At 42.0% G+C, this 13,999-nt stretch overlaps 1 protein-coding gene across 7 annotated transcripts in view; it reads left to right on the top strand.

Moving 5' to 3' along the window:
• The window catches only part of MMP28 (matrix metallopeptidase 28), a 46,190-nt gene that overhangs the window by 20,740 nt on the left and 11,451 nt on the right, over positions 1-13,999 (top strand). For 3 of the 7 annotated variants that reach the window (XM_033921248.1, XM_033921245.1, XM_033921249.1), the window contains 5 exons: positions 749-970; positions 3,075-3,317; positions 7,048-7,194; positions 8,786-8,953; positions 11,511-12,532. In XM_033921248.1, the coding sequence (XP_033777139.1) occupies positions 749-970; positions 3,075-3,317; positions 7,048-7,194; positions 8,786-8,953; positions 11,511-11,905 (1,175 nt within the window). In that variant the 3' untranslated portion in view covers positions 11,906-12,532. Of the gene's footprint in view, positions 1-748; positions 971-3,074; positions 3,318-7,047; positions 7,195-8,785; positions 8,954-11,510; positions 12,533-13,999 lie in introns of those variants that run through there. The other 4 variants (XM_033921251.1, XM_033921252.1, XM_033921250.1 and 1 more) reach the window with 2 other exon arrangements.

The raw sequence follows: 13,999 nt of genomic DNA, 5'->3' as shown, positions 1-13,999 counted from the left end.
GAAATATTTGTTAAGCAATTCAGCCTTACAGTTGCTGCTCTATTCGGAATGGCCATAATTCCTGAAGCCGTCATAGGGCCTGGCATCCACCATCACTTTCACTTATTAGAGGGGTGGGAGGGAGTCAGTAACCACTGGGAGATGAATGAAGGGTCGTGCCTTCATCCCTCCAGTTGTCAGAGTTCAATCTGGGCACTCTTGAAACAGATCTAGATAAAAATTTCACCCTTTGTTGCCATTATCCCTGAAAGAGGTCCTAATTTTGCCCCTCCCTCCCCTAGTCCTGCCCAAAACACTCTTCTAATATGTTCCCTTGTTATTTGGATGAGCTGCAATGTAAATCCATGATGATATGGGCATTTGTGGTAGTTTGTTCTCTTTTTGGACATTCAGGTCCATCTGCTTCAAAAATGAGTGCCTTAGAAAATATATGTTTAAGAAGAAAAAGTCTTTAGGCCCTTTCTAAAAGCTAACAAGGTTGGCTTATTCCTTGGCTCCTGAGGTGGTTTGTTCCAATAAAGGGGACCTAAAATGCAAAAAGTTTTATTCTTCTATTTCACCCTGGGACAAAGCTCTAATCTGTGGGACATTCAGGAAGGGACATACTGATGAATCTCAGTAATTGAGTGGCAAATAGATTATAATCATGAATTTAAATAAACACTTTTTTTTAACTGAGGGAAAAGTAGGTTTATTGTAAGGACTGTTTGTGCACAGATCTAAAACATTACCATTTTGCACCTTTCAGGCAAGAAATGGTATAAGCATCACCTAACATACCGACTATTGAACTGGCCTTGGTATCTTTCTGAGCATCAGCTGAGGATGGCGGTGAAGACGGCCTTCCAGCTCTGGAGCAACGTGTCTGCTCTCACGTTCCAGGAGGTGTCGGAGGGCCCTGCAGATATCCGTTTAGCCTTCTTCCATGGTGACCACAACGATGGATTAAGGAATGCCTTTGATGGGCCAGGTGCTGACTGCTTGTTCCTCGGAAGCTGCTTATTTATAATGTGATCATTCCTGTTGTGCAGTTTTACGTTTTTCCAAATCCAAGCTCCAGGCAAGGAACATGGAGTACAGCGGGAGGGTCCCAGCTCCGGAGGGTTTACAATTTTGGTTTGTACTAAGGCAATAGAGAGAGAAGCGAGACCATTCTTTCACTCTTTCAGCTCATTCACACATCTTTGGCTCTCCCACGTTTGCCTAAATGATATCCTTTTTCAAGAAAATCCTCAACCTCCGAAACATATTCATCGCTGTAAACAACAAGGGTATCGCCCTCGCCGTTCGGTCTCGCTCCAGATTTCAGTGCGTCGGCTCCCTGACCCCCGTCATTTTCCCCTGTGGATTTTGTTTTCTCAGTGTTCAGACTGACTGCACAAGACAATTACAGCGTCACTCTATACATTTCCTTTTTTCAAGAGGACCCTTTTATTAAAGTGGAATGCAGGGACCTCAAATATTTGCGGGAGTTTTGGCAGTTAACACACAGTAATTGCAAAGTCTCTGCTTTAACTGTTGAGGGTGTGTTCTGTAAGTTAATGCAGAAACGATATACTTCCTGTGTGTTAAGGGCACCGCGGATGATGTGGTTGCACTTATCACCTTCTGAGGTGGCATGAAATGATTGGTGTTATCTTCAGTCTATACCCACTTCCTGCCCCTTTCTACAGACCTTGAGGTTAATGTGAGAATTTTCACGAGATGTCAAGCTGCCACATTCAAACAACCAAAAGAACAAGAAGTCTGCAGAAACGCACCAGCCAGGACACAGATTAGTCAAAATCTGACAGATCTGACATGGCTTTGTTTGGGCTGAATGCCTGCATGGGGGGATCTTAGTAAATAAATGAGGCTTATGGAAGCCGTTACCAAAATCAGAATCCATTGCTGTGTATCTCCTTTGACCAACAAAGCTCCTTTCTTCTGTTTAATTAACAGGGTTTGTTTGGTTCTTTTTAGCTTATAAAGAGAAAATCCCAAACATAGCAGAACATTTGGATTTATGATGTAAAAGAAATTAGTTTTTGGTCTTATAGGGTTCTTTCATTTTATTTATTTTTTTTAAACATATTTTTATTGAAAGTGAAAAAGGTCACAACCAGACACAATACAAAATCTACCTCAGAAATGTAAAAACATCCAAATACAAGATATAGACATCAAGAACAACAGCAACCGAACCCAGCCAGGATCTCATAAGGACATTTTTTTTTAATGTTTAATTTGGATTCATGTTTGTTTTTTTAATTTAATTTGTATTTCTAGTTCTTCCTAGCATGTGCACTTTGCTTAAACTTCCAAGAATCAGTCCATAGCCTGTGTTGCATCCATTGTTATGATACATACTTATCAATCTTTTGATGGATATACAGTACACATTCGTATATTTTATTGATTATGTTCAGTAAACGATCTACATGTATGTTTTATGTATTGTCGTTTTCTTTTGGGCTTTGTAGACAAGGCATCCAAATTTGAAGAGAACTCTTCTCTCGACAGGAAGTCAATGTAGTTTTTGGTAGAATGGAGTTATGTGGTCAAAATTTTTCAGGTTAAAGATTAGTCTCTCTGCCGTGTTTTGGATGATACTCAGTTTCCGGAAACGCCTGTAGTCTAGGAGGCTTAACACTAGCGATTGGACTAGTAATCGGAAAAGTGCAAGTTCAAAGAATTTTCTTATAGATCTTAGTTTCCAAAGTGTGATGAAGCCTTTGCGTACAACTTTGTCCACCTGAATGGTCATAGATAGCTGTCTTATCAAATATTTCTAAGCAATTGCAATTCTAAAATGGGGGGGACAATAACATACATGGACAAGTTCAAACAGACGTACAATACTGGACTGGTACAAGATTGGAAGGGAGAAGAAGTCATATAGGGTTAGAAAAACAAGGAGGGGAAAGAGAAAAAATAGAAGTGTGGATAAAGACTGTCAAAAAATTTAAACGATGGGAATTATATTGTGATCCTTGAGTCCATTAGCTGGATATTCAGGATGTGTTGTTCTTATATGACGTAATGGTATTTGGTGCTTCTTACTGACTGAAGGAATGTGTTTTCTACTGATGCAGGAGGTGCCTTGGCGCATGCCTTCTTTCCTCGCCGTGGAGAGGCGCATTTCGATAATGACGAATGGTGGTCCCTGAACAGCAAAGGTCGAAATCTGTTTATTGTCATGGCGCATGAGATTGGACACACCCTAGGCCTGGAGCACTCGCCGGTCAAGAACGCGCTGATGTCACCGTATTATAAGAAGTTGGGAAGAGACTTTATCCTGAGCTTTGATGACATCGTAGCCATCCGGGACCTTTACGGTAAGTGTGACTTAGCATACCACAAGACACGCAGAAAGTTAATGTACACCAGTTTTTGGAGAAACCATGCATTTGTTCATTTGAGCTTTAACACACCCATAATAGCTGATGTCGGGTCTGACAAAATAGTTAGATACAACTCACATATACTACGACCAGCCACATTAAATTATAGCTATTTATAACTTCATATGGGAGAGGTGTTTAATGTACAGCACTACCTATGTCTGGTAGTGCTACAGAAATAATAAATTGTAATTGTAGTAGTACACTATGGAAAGATAAGTAAATCGATAGAATCTAATTATGAGACTATAAAACACAGTGGTTGAAAAAAAAGGATTGATTGAGGATTTTGGCTGCAATGAAGCATGAGATAACCAACTTATTAAGCCAAGGATCCATGATAAAAAATTACAGCTTTATGCGGCTGGCTGTAGTATATGTGAATTTTGTTCACTTGACATTTTTATAAAGCATTTCCAACTATAAAGCATGTTATTCGAACAGAAAAGAACTTCCATACAATTACTTGAGAGTATGCGTGTGTAAAGATTGGGTGCATGGAAAGAGAAGGCATGCCTGGGAGCGTAGTGTGATTTTGTGGGTAGAACTGTGATGTGTGCACATTTTATACATCAAAGATTACATGGACAATTTCTTCGGAGCAGGTGTAAATCTGTAGGCACTTGTGCTCTACTGAAGACCATTGCAGGAACCTATTTAATAAAGACACATAGTTTATACCTTGGGATGTTTCACATAGGTGCCCTGGAGTGGCATAAATTCTACCCAGGTAGCTAGTGCGATGGGGTTGGGAGGGCCAGAGGCCCTAATTGGCTCAAAATGGTGATTTTTAGCCAAACAGAGCATCCCAAGATGCATTGGGAGGGGGAAACCCCGTTATTGCAGCACGCGGCCCTGTAGGCAGAAAGGCATGAGCTCTCTCCTGCCGTTTGCTCTTCCAAAGGTAGGTGGGATTCTGGGGATATGGAAAGGGGGGATCAAGGAATCTTGGGGGGATGGGGGCAGAGATGTAGGGGGAGGTACAGGATATTAGGGGGGATGTCAGGATGTGATGGGGGAGGTCGGGATATCAGGGGGATGTTGGGATATGATGGGGGGAGGTATGAGATATCACGGGTATGTCGGGGAGGGGTGTAGGGCTCTGTGGCTGAACTGATCCTGGCAGGGGGAATCCCCTTCAGCTGAGCTTCCAGGAATCCCCCGAAACTGGCTCAGCAGATGTGGATTCCTTCTGCTGCGATCAGACAAGGTAGTTGGTGGGTACATCTACAAAACTTGCTTTTGTACATTTTTCACGTGGACGTTTTTATTTATGAAAATGGGCAAAAAAGGTAGACGTCCTAAGGACTAAAACTTATACCTTGCTCGTTTTCAAAAATAAAAGATAGATGTTTGGCAGCTTTGAAAATGGACATTTTTCCTGCTGGATTTGTGAACATTTTGCACAAAATGGCCAACCTCAGACTTGGGCACGTTTTTGATTATTCCCCCTCTGTTTTTACATCATCTGGAAAGGTAATTAGATTGTCTTTCAGACATGGGTGTAGAAAAGAACCTAAATGTGTAGTGGATGGACAGGAAAATAAGTGTCTTATCAAATGTTGGAAATGGTGGATGAATCTGTTGCAGTAACAGTAAGATGCTTGAACAGCTGGGCACATGATGGAAGGATGTTGCAGATGGAAGACAAGACACAAATGATTTAATTTAACAGTAGTTCATTGAAATCCAAAAGAAGCTTCTTTAGGTTTGGTTTTTTTAAATCATTGAATTCAGTTGCCAGTTGTCTAAGATGTGTTTAAGTTTTTTCACAATGATACTAGTCTCAATTTTCTTTAGAGAATGACAGGGGGACAAAGTTTATCCCTGTCCCCGCTCTGTGGTTAACTGGGAGTACCCATCCCTGTGTCATTCTGTACTCTCATCTACTAAGATCCCTAGGTATTAATTGTAATGCTTCTTGCCCAATGTGTCAAATAAGGATCCCATATCTTCTGAAAGGACTTCAGCATACTGGCCTGCTCAAAACATTTGTAAATAAGTTTGATCATAGCCTCTCACAGCTGATGAGCAGCATTTCATAACTTATTTCACCTCCCACTACAGTGCTTTCTCTTTTTTCCAACTCAAAGGATATAGGAAAGAAAAGTATATTTACGTAATACATTCAGAATGCCTGTCTGAAGGTAAAATAACTCTAAAACTTAACAGAATGAGACCAAATTTGTTGTGGGGGAAAAAATATCAAACTTGTAAATGGCTCAGATCACACTGGGAGAGAGAGAAAAAAAGTTCCCTCCAAAAGTGACCCAGTGCAGTTCCAGTTTATACAGCATAGAAATATCAATATAGAAACATGATGGCAGATAAGGGCCAAATGGCCCATCCAATGTTTACCAAACACTTTGGTAATTAATTTCTTTTCCATCTCTGCTACACTATTATTGGTTTAATTTAATCACTGTTTTATATTTTCATTATCTTATCTAACCACTGTAAACCGAGTCGAGCTTTCCCAGTTTGCTCATCATCAGCATCCACTATCTCCTCCTCTCCTTATAGGCTAAGGCTCTTTACACTTCCATTGTGATGTCATAAAGCATTATTGTTATAAGCTAAGGCTCTTCAGACTTGCATTGTGAGGTCATAGAGCTTTTGGTTATAAAAACATGATGGCCCATCCAGTCTGCCAATCTGCAGCATCCAATCTCCCTATGGGCTAAGACTCTTTACACCTCCATTGTGATGTCATAAAGCATCATTGTTATAAGCTAAGGCTCTTCAGACTTGCATTGTGAGGTCATAAAGCAGTGACATGATGGCAGATAAAGGCCAAATGGCCCATCCAATCTACCCATTCGCAGCATCCTCTATCTCCTCCTGTCCTTAAGAGATCCCACATGCCTGTCCCATGCTTTCTTGAATTCAGACATAGTCTTTGTCTCCACCACCTCTTCTGGGAGACTAGTCCACACAACTACTACCCTTTCTGTAAAAAAGTATTTGCTTAGATTATTACATTTGAGTAGGGCTACCAGATGTCTGGATTTACCCAGACATGCCCTATTTTTAGAGGACTGTCCGGGTGTCCAGATTTAGAAAACCCAGCACTTTGTCTGGGTTTTAGATGACCCTGCCTCTGCCGGAGCTGGGGGCTGTGTCTGGAGGGCCTTTGAGCACACGTGGATGTGATGCGATGATGTCACAAGCGATGCCACAAGGTATGTGACATCATCGCATCATATCTGCACATGTGTGGAGACCTTCCAGATGTGGCCCCAAGCTCTGAGGAGATGAGGTTTGTGTGGGGCGGGGTCACGTGTCCTCTTTTTTTTTTTCCCCCCCCATAAAAAATATGATAACCCTACATTTGAGCCTTTCACCTCGTAACTTCATCCCATGCCCTCTCACTCTGCACAGCTAACTGAAATACAATAATTGCCTCCACACCCCTATCCCTACTGGACTGGCATTTTGTGATTCAGTGCGTACTTCATTTTCTTTCTTGCAGGGACCCAAAATGGAAGCGCTGTCTGGGATATTGGCTGGCAGGGGTCCACAGGCCCTAACAGTCGAAACAGCCCTCCATCCAAAGCCAGGCAGTTTGTGGTGCAGTTATTTTTATATTGTAAACCGTTTAGATTTTAACTCCAGTTCTATATTTGCGGTATATCAAAGAAACTGAACCTGACTTGCATTGCAGGAGCGCCCTCCGGTGGCCAGGCCACACAGCTTCCAGGGAATCAGCTCCTGCGTTTCCAGGAGTGGAGCACCAATGTCCACAGTGGCACAGAGACCATGCCCTTAGGATCTTTCTACTGCCAGTCCTCGTTTGATGCCATTGCTGTAGGTAAGCTGCACAGGAACTTTCGTTTGCTCAGATGGGTTCACCTGAACTTTATCCCTGATTGGTGAAAATCTCAAAACCTTAATTATGCCTCTTTGTGAATTGTCTCTTAATGGCCAAAGTCAGTTTTAATTTTAGAAACACGTTTCCTAAAAATATGTGAAGATGGTACTTATTTGATGCTTATTTAATAAAAGTCCATACCAAATACATCCCGTAAAATATCAATTGGGAGAACATTCCATGTGAAATATACCACTGTAGTCCATTTAGACCAGTTCCCGCAAACTTTGTCAAGCTGCGGCACAGTAAACATAGTGGCCGCGGTTCGAGGCACTTGGAAGTGCGCCAGCATCAACACAATGATGTCACGCGCATGTGTGACATCATCATGTCAATGCCTGCGCAAAGGCCCTGAACCGCCAGTGGGAGGTGCCGGCAGGGAAGACACGCGGAGAGAAGGAAAAGCATTGGTGCCGGCTGATTGTCTACAGAAGTGTTTTTCAACTCGGTCCTGGAGTCCCCCCTTGCCAGTCAGGTTTTCAGGATATCCACATTGAATTTGCATAAACTTGATTTGCAAACACTGCCTCCATTATATGCAAATGTCTTTGGTGCATATTCATTGTGGATACCTTGAAAACCTGACTGGCAAGGGGGGACTCCAGGACCAAGTGGAGAAACACTGCTGTAGGCAGTCGGCCTCCTCCTCCCCAGCATCTCGCAGCACACCTCAAATCTCAGGAGGCACACTAGTGCGCCATGACACACAGTTTGCGACACACTGATCTAGACCAGCGGTAGGCAATTCCGGTCCTCGAGAGCCGGAGCCAGGTGAGGTTTTCAGGATATCCACAATAAATATGCGTGAGATGGATTTGCATCTCAAGGAGGCAGTGCATGCAAATCCATCTCGTACATATTCATTGTGGATATCCTGAAAACCTCACCTGGCTCCGGCTCTCGAGGACCAGAATTGCCAACCCCTGACCTAGACAAATCTGTCTCATCTAGGAATTCTTCTATTTAAAAAAAAAAAAAAAAAGTAAACCTGTCCTTAAAGCTTTTGATGAGCCACAACATGTTTATCATAGCAAATGCAAAAGTTAACTCTACAAACTTTAGTTTCATTCCCCAGTTTGAGATACTGTCATATTTTGAAGTTAATCTGGATTTGGGGAAGCTCCTCCGTAATCTGAGAAATTTACTCCAGTTTTAGTCCAATGATGTTTAATCTATCCTGCAGGACACTGGTATACCGTACGTGCACTGCCATAGCCTGCCAGGAATTATAAGCAGCTGGCATTGTATTTAAATTTAAGGTGGGATTTTTTTGCTTAGAAGCTCAGATTTGTATTCCAGTGCCACAGATGGGTGAGGTTTTAAGGCATCCCCTAGTGAAACCTCTTGAGATAGATTTGCCATTATTTGGTCAGAGTAAATTAGACTGGCACTGAGAATCATTGCAGTGGTGACTTTACTCCGACAGTGGTTATGAAAATACTATCTCTTCTCCAGATTAAAGGGACACACTAATCGTGTTTGATGTGGAACCAAATTGTTTTTATGTCATTTCTTTTTGTTTCACATGCAGATTTGAATCGGAATCTTTACATCTTCAAAGGACATCATGTCTGGGTTGTGTTCCCAGATGGCAAGGCCTCAAAGCCTCAGCTGCTTCAGAAGAGGTGGCCTGGTCTGCCAACCACGATCGAGGCTGCTGCCATTTCCCAGGAAGATGGCAGGTTCTACTTCTTTAAAGGTAAAGACGGGAGGCCAAGTGTGAGCAGAAATGAGCCCTAACAAGTTGTCAGGGTGTCAGGGCTCCAGTCATTGCTAAAAAAACCAGTTCATAAACTAACAAGGAAGCAGAGAAGCAGAGAAAGTGATGGCAGATAAACACTAAGGGAAAAATCCTGTGGTTTAAAATTGCTGAAAATCAATATCACAAAACCACTGATTAAAAAGTATGAAACTGAAGGTTAAAAGCCTCAGAAAATGGAGCCATTTATCTAATTCAGGTTTTACTGTGAAACTTTATTCACGTGCTCCTGCTCATGTCACAGGCTTACACCCACCCTCACACTCACTCATTTTATAAGTATTTGATGTGAAATTCTTATTTTCAAATTCTATCTTCTTTATTAAGCAAAATTAATTCTAAAAATCGGATCTATAATCTACTTTACGGAGAGGGTAGTGGATGCCTGGAATGCGCTCCTAGGAGAGGTGGTGGAGAAGAAAATGGTGACGGAGTTCAAAGAAGCATGGGATGAACACAGAGGATCTAGAATCAGAAAATAATAGTAAATATTGAACTAAGGCCAGTACTGGGCAGACTTGCATGGTCTGTGTCTGTATATGGCTGTTTGGGGGAGGATGGGCTGGAGAGGGCTTCAATGGCTGGGAGGGTTTAGATGGGCTGGAGTAGGTTTTGACGGAGATTTCAGCAGTAGAAACCCAAACACAGTCCCGGGTAGAGCTTTGGATTCTTGCTCAGAAATAGCTAAGAAGAAAAAATTAAAAAAATTTAAATGGAATCAGGTTGGGCAGACTGGATGGACCATTCGGGTCTTTATCTGCCGTCATCTACTATGTTACTGTACTTTAAAGCAGCTCATTTCAAAAACAGAACTGGCAGACTAATGCAAAGCAAAAATCAAAAGATTTTCTCCTTCTTTAGTGCTAAATTACTAAAGTAATTTGGGATTTATCTTAAAAAAATATCTGTTCGCTTTTAGCGCTTCATTTCACACCCAGTGACAGTAAAATTGGAGCCGTTGGTGGGGAAGAGCTTAGTAAAAAAGGGCTAAAATGATTAACCGCCTGCTACATTTTACAACAACCTCCCTCGCTATTGCTCCCACCAAGAGAAGTGCAGTATCAAGACACTGACCTTCTACCACTACTATGAATTATTTATATAGCACTACCAGACGCACGCAGCGCTGCACAAGTCACAAACACAGTCCCTGCTCAAAAGAGCTTACAGTCTAAACAAGGCCTTTTTTTGTGTGTTTGATTGACCCAGCCTTGCATTAACAAAAGACTTGTTACCTGTTGCAGGCATTTTTAGTCGCCAAAACGCAGTGCTGTGTCGGGTCCATAATTTGTGCATTTCTGCTTCAGTACTCTGGTACGGGAGATACCAAGGGGCCTTACGGGAGTAGGAGATAGATTTAGTAGATAGAGGGGCAAGAGCACAATAGGTAGTCTCGGAGAGGTTTACCCAGTTGTGCCAGTTGGATTCTGGGTCAACAGGCTTAGGACAGTAAGACGAAAATGGAGGTAAAACTTAACAGCTAATTGCTTCTGGTAACTTAGCGCCTAATTGCTTCTAATGAGACAAAACGGAGGTAAAAACTTGAATCAGATGAAAATTTAGCACCCAATTGCTTCTAGTAAGACAAAAACGGAGGTAGAACTTAACAGCTGTTAGTTTCATGTAAGAACTTGGTCGGAAGTAGAACTTAGCATCTAATTAGGTAAAGCTTAGCACCAGGTTCAGTCCTTCCTGCACAAACAGTGTTGGGTAGAAGAAGGAGGGCGGAGATGGCAGGGGCTTCCTCCTTCCTCTGTCTTGAAGAGTTGCTGCGGGAAAACTTTCAGCGGTCCTCAAATGGGGGAGGTGCAGGAACTCTGAGAAGGGCAGAGTCAAGCCTGATCCATCCTGCACGAGCGGCGTCGGGCGGAGGAAGGAGGGATAAGATGGAGGGAAGTTTCCTCCTTCCTCTGCCTTGAAGAGTCGCTGCGGGAAAACCTTCGGTGGCCCTCAAATGGGCTGAAGAGGAGCAGGAACCACGAGAAGGGCAGAGGCAAGCCCAATCCGTCCTACATTTAGCCCATCCTCCCAAAGGAGCCCAGAATGGGTTACAAAAGTACATTCATAGTATGGTTAGGACAAACTTTAGTGAGAAATACAGATTTTACAGCATTTATAGTATAGACAAAGGGGTTTAGATTACAGTATAGACATAACATACAGACTTAGTGGACATAGGGTGGATTAAATTGCAGCCCATTCAGTGCAGATATCACTGAGGTAAAATAGCTTTCTTAGCATCAAGCAAATATAGTCCAACTTTACCAAAACAATGTCCAGTGGAGATACGGTAGAACGTATCCAATACCTGGCTAGAACAAGTTTAGACAGGATTTAAATGCACATCTAGATCTTTAGAGCACTGATTCTGCACACTGTGGCTAGTGGTATGCTTTTATGTTTATCCAGGACTTCCCTGCCCATTGAGAACTCGTAGTTTTCTGCTCTTTGACAGAACACGAAATGATCTTACCCGGTGTTTGCTTCTTCTCTGCAGGAGGGCGTTGCTGGCGGTACAGAGATTCTGCACTGGAGCTCGGATTCCCCCAGAAGTGCCGGAAGGGGGGTCTCCCACGGCATCCCGATGCTGCTCTGTATTACCCACCACTTTCCCACCTTGTGGTCTTCAAAGGACCCAAATATTATGTGGTAAATGAGGAATTGCTGGAAGTAGAACTGTATTATCCCCGCAGCTTGCGTGACTGGAAGGGGGTCCCTGCTGCCATCAATGGTGCCCTGGCCCACCACGATGGCTTCACCTACTTCTTCAAGCATGACCAGTATTGGAAGTTCAATCAGAGCAAGCTTAAGGTCGTGGCCACTGGGAAGTGGGCAACGGAGCTACACTGGATCGGATGCCAGAGTGCCAAAACTGGAGGCACTGCCCTGTGATGCCAGTATGTAAATTGAACTGGAGGAGAAGGGAAAGCAGCAGACAGAGAGCTTTGAAGAAAAAAATTCATGTCCTAATTTGGACTTGTGGCATTTTACTCTGTCATAATTTAGCGGTTTTATATTGCCCCAAAATACTTCCAGTTGCAGACAAGGACCATTGGGTTTTCCTGGGAGGGTCAGCTCAGGGATAAAATAATTGTCTGTTCTTTTGCACATGTAGTTAGAAATGCATGGCCTTACCCTAGTCTGCAGTCATCCAGGGGAGGTTAAGGTTTTGCTACCGTTCATTTGTATATAGTAGCAAACATCTGGATCTTTAGAGGAGCTCAGTGGTACCGCAAAACATTCTTGTTTTGGATATTCTGGAACAAAGTTAGTATTAAGCAGAAAGGCATGACATGATTGGTTGAGGTTTGAATATTATCACTTAACTATAATGGTATTATCAATGTAAACTTGATCACATGTGAATGGTAAATTAACTTTGATATTAATTTATATTTAAATTTAATTTACATTTTTTAAACAACATCTGATAATAATTGTTGGACATACATATTTAGTTTTCTTTCACCTGCCATTGTTGCTTTTTCTTAAGTTACAACAAATAAAAATATGTAAGTGTTTTAACTTCTGTGTTGATGTGACGGGCTGGGTCAGGAACTGGTTGAGTGGAAGGCGACAGAGGGTAGTGGTTAATGGAGATCGCTCTGAGGAAAGGGATGTTACCAGTGGTGTGCCTCAAGGTTCTGTTCTTGGGCCTGTTCTTTTTAACATTTTTATAAATGATATTGCTGAAGGGTTGTTGGGTAAGATTTGCCTCTTTGCGGATACCAAAATCTGCAATAGAGTAGACACCCAGGATGGTGCAATAGAGTAGACACGCCGGATGGTGTGAATAATATGAAGAAAGACCTGGCGAAGCTTGAAGAATGGCCTGAAATTTGGCAGCTAAAATTTAATGCTAAAAAATGCAAGGCCATGCATTTGGGCTGCAAAACCCTGAGGGAATGGTACAGTTTAGGGGGTGAAAAACTTATGAGCACCATGGAAGAGCGGGACTTGGGTGTGATTGTATGTGATGATCTTAAGGTTGCCAAACAGGTTGAAAAGGTGACGGCAAAAGCTAGAAGGATGCTAGGGTGCATAGGGAGAGGTATGGCCAATAGGAAAAAGGAGGTATTGATGCCTCTGTATAAGACTCTGGTGAAGCCTCATTTAGAATATTGTGTACAATTCTGGAGGCAGCACCTCCAAAAAGATATAAAAAGGATGGAGTCGGTCCAGAGGAAGGCTACTAAAATGGTGCGTGGTCTTCATCATAAGGCATATGGGGACAGACTTTTAAAGATGTCAATCTGTATACTTTGGAGGAAAAGCGGGAGAGGGAAGATATGATAGTCGTTTAAATACCTACGTGATGTAAATGCGCACGAGTCGAGTCTTGATTTGAAAGGAAACTCTGGAGTGAGAGGGCATAGGATGAAGTTAAGAGGTGAGAGGCTCCGGAGTAATCTAAGGAAATACTTTTTTACGGAAAGGGTGGTAGATGCATGGAGCAGTCTCCCTGAAGAGGTAGTGGAAACAGAGACTGGGTCTGAATTCAAGAGGGTCTGAGATAGGCAGGTGGGATCTCTTGGTATACACACACACATATATACAAATATATACACACACATCAAGAGTGAGATAAAGATATAAATATATAGACAGAAACAGATAGATATATATATATATATGAAGAGAGAGAGAGAAAAAAAATAATTTTATTCTTATATACCGCCATACCAAAATATTTCTAGACAGTTCATAACAAAGTGAGCTAATACATGGAACACAGATAAAAGACAAATTAGAATAATTGACTTAAAAACAGATAAAGACAGAAAGCATTTACAATATAATGCAGAAAATACCGGCATGGCAGGGAAAGAAATGACAATTTTGCACAAGGTGACTCTTTGTAGTTTATCAATCTTTTCTTTTGGCTGTCTTAATAATAATGTTGTAATTATATGATCAAGAAACTTTTATTTTACTTTTGTGATTATGATAATCACAAAGTTTCTTGCTAAACATACCAAGGGCCTC

The sequence above is a fragment of the Geotrypetes seraphini genome, chromosome 15, assembly GCF_902459505.1.
Source record: "Geotrypetes seraphini chromosome 15, aGeoSer1.1, whole genome shotgun sequence".
In the NCBI taxonomy this organism is placed as follows: Eukaryota; Metazoa; Chordata; class Amphibia; order Gymnophiona; family Dermophiidae; genus Geotrypetes; species Geotrypetes seraphini.
Note: the sequence above shows the minus strand (reverse complement) of the source record. Positions and strands in the feature narration are given on the sequence as shown.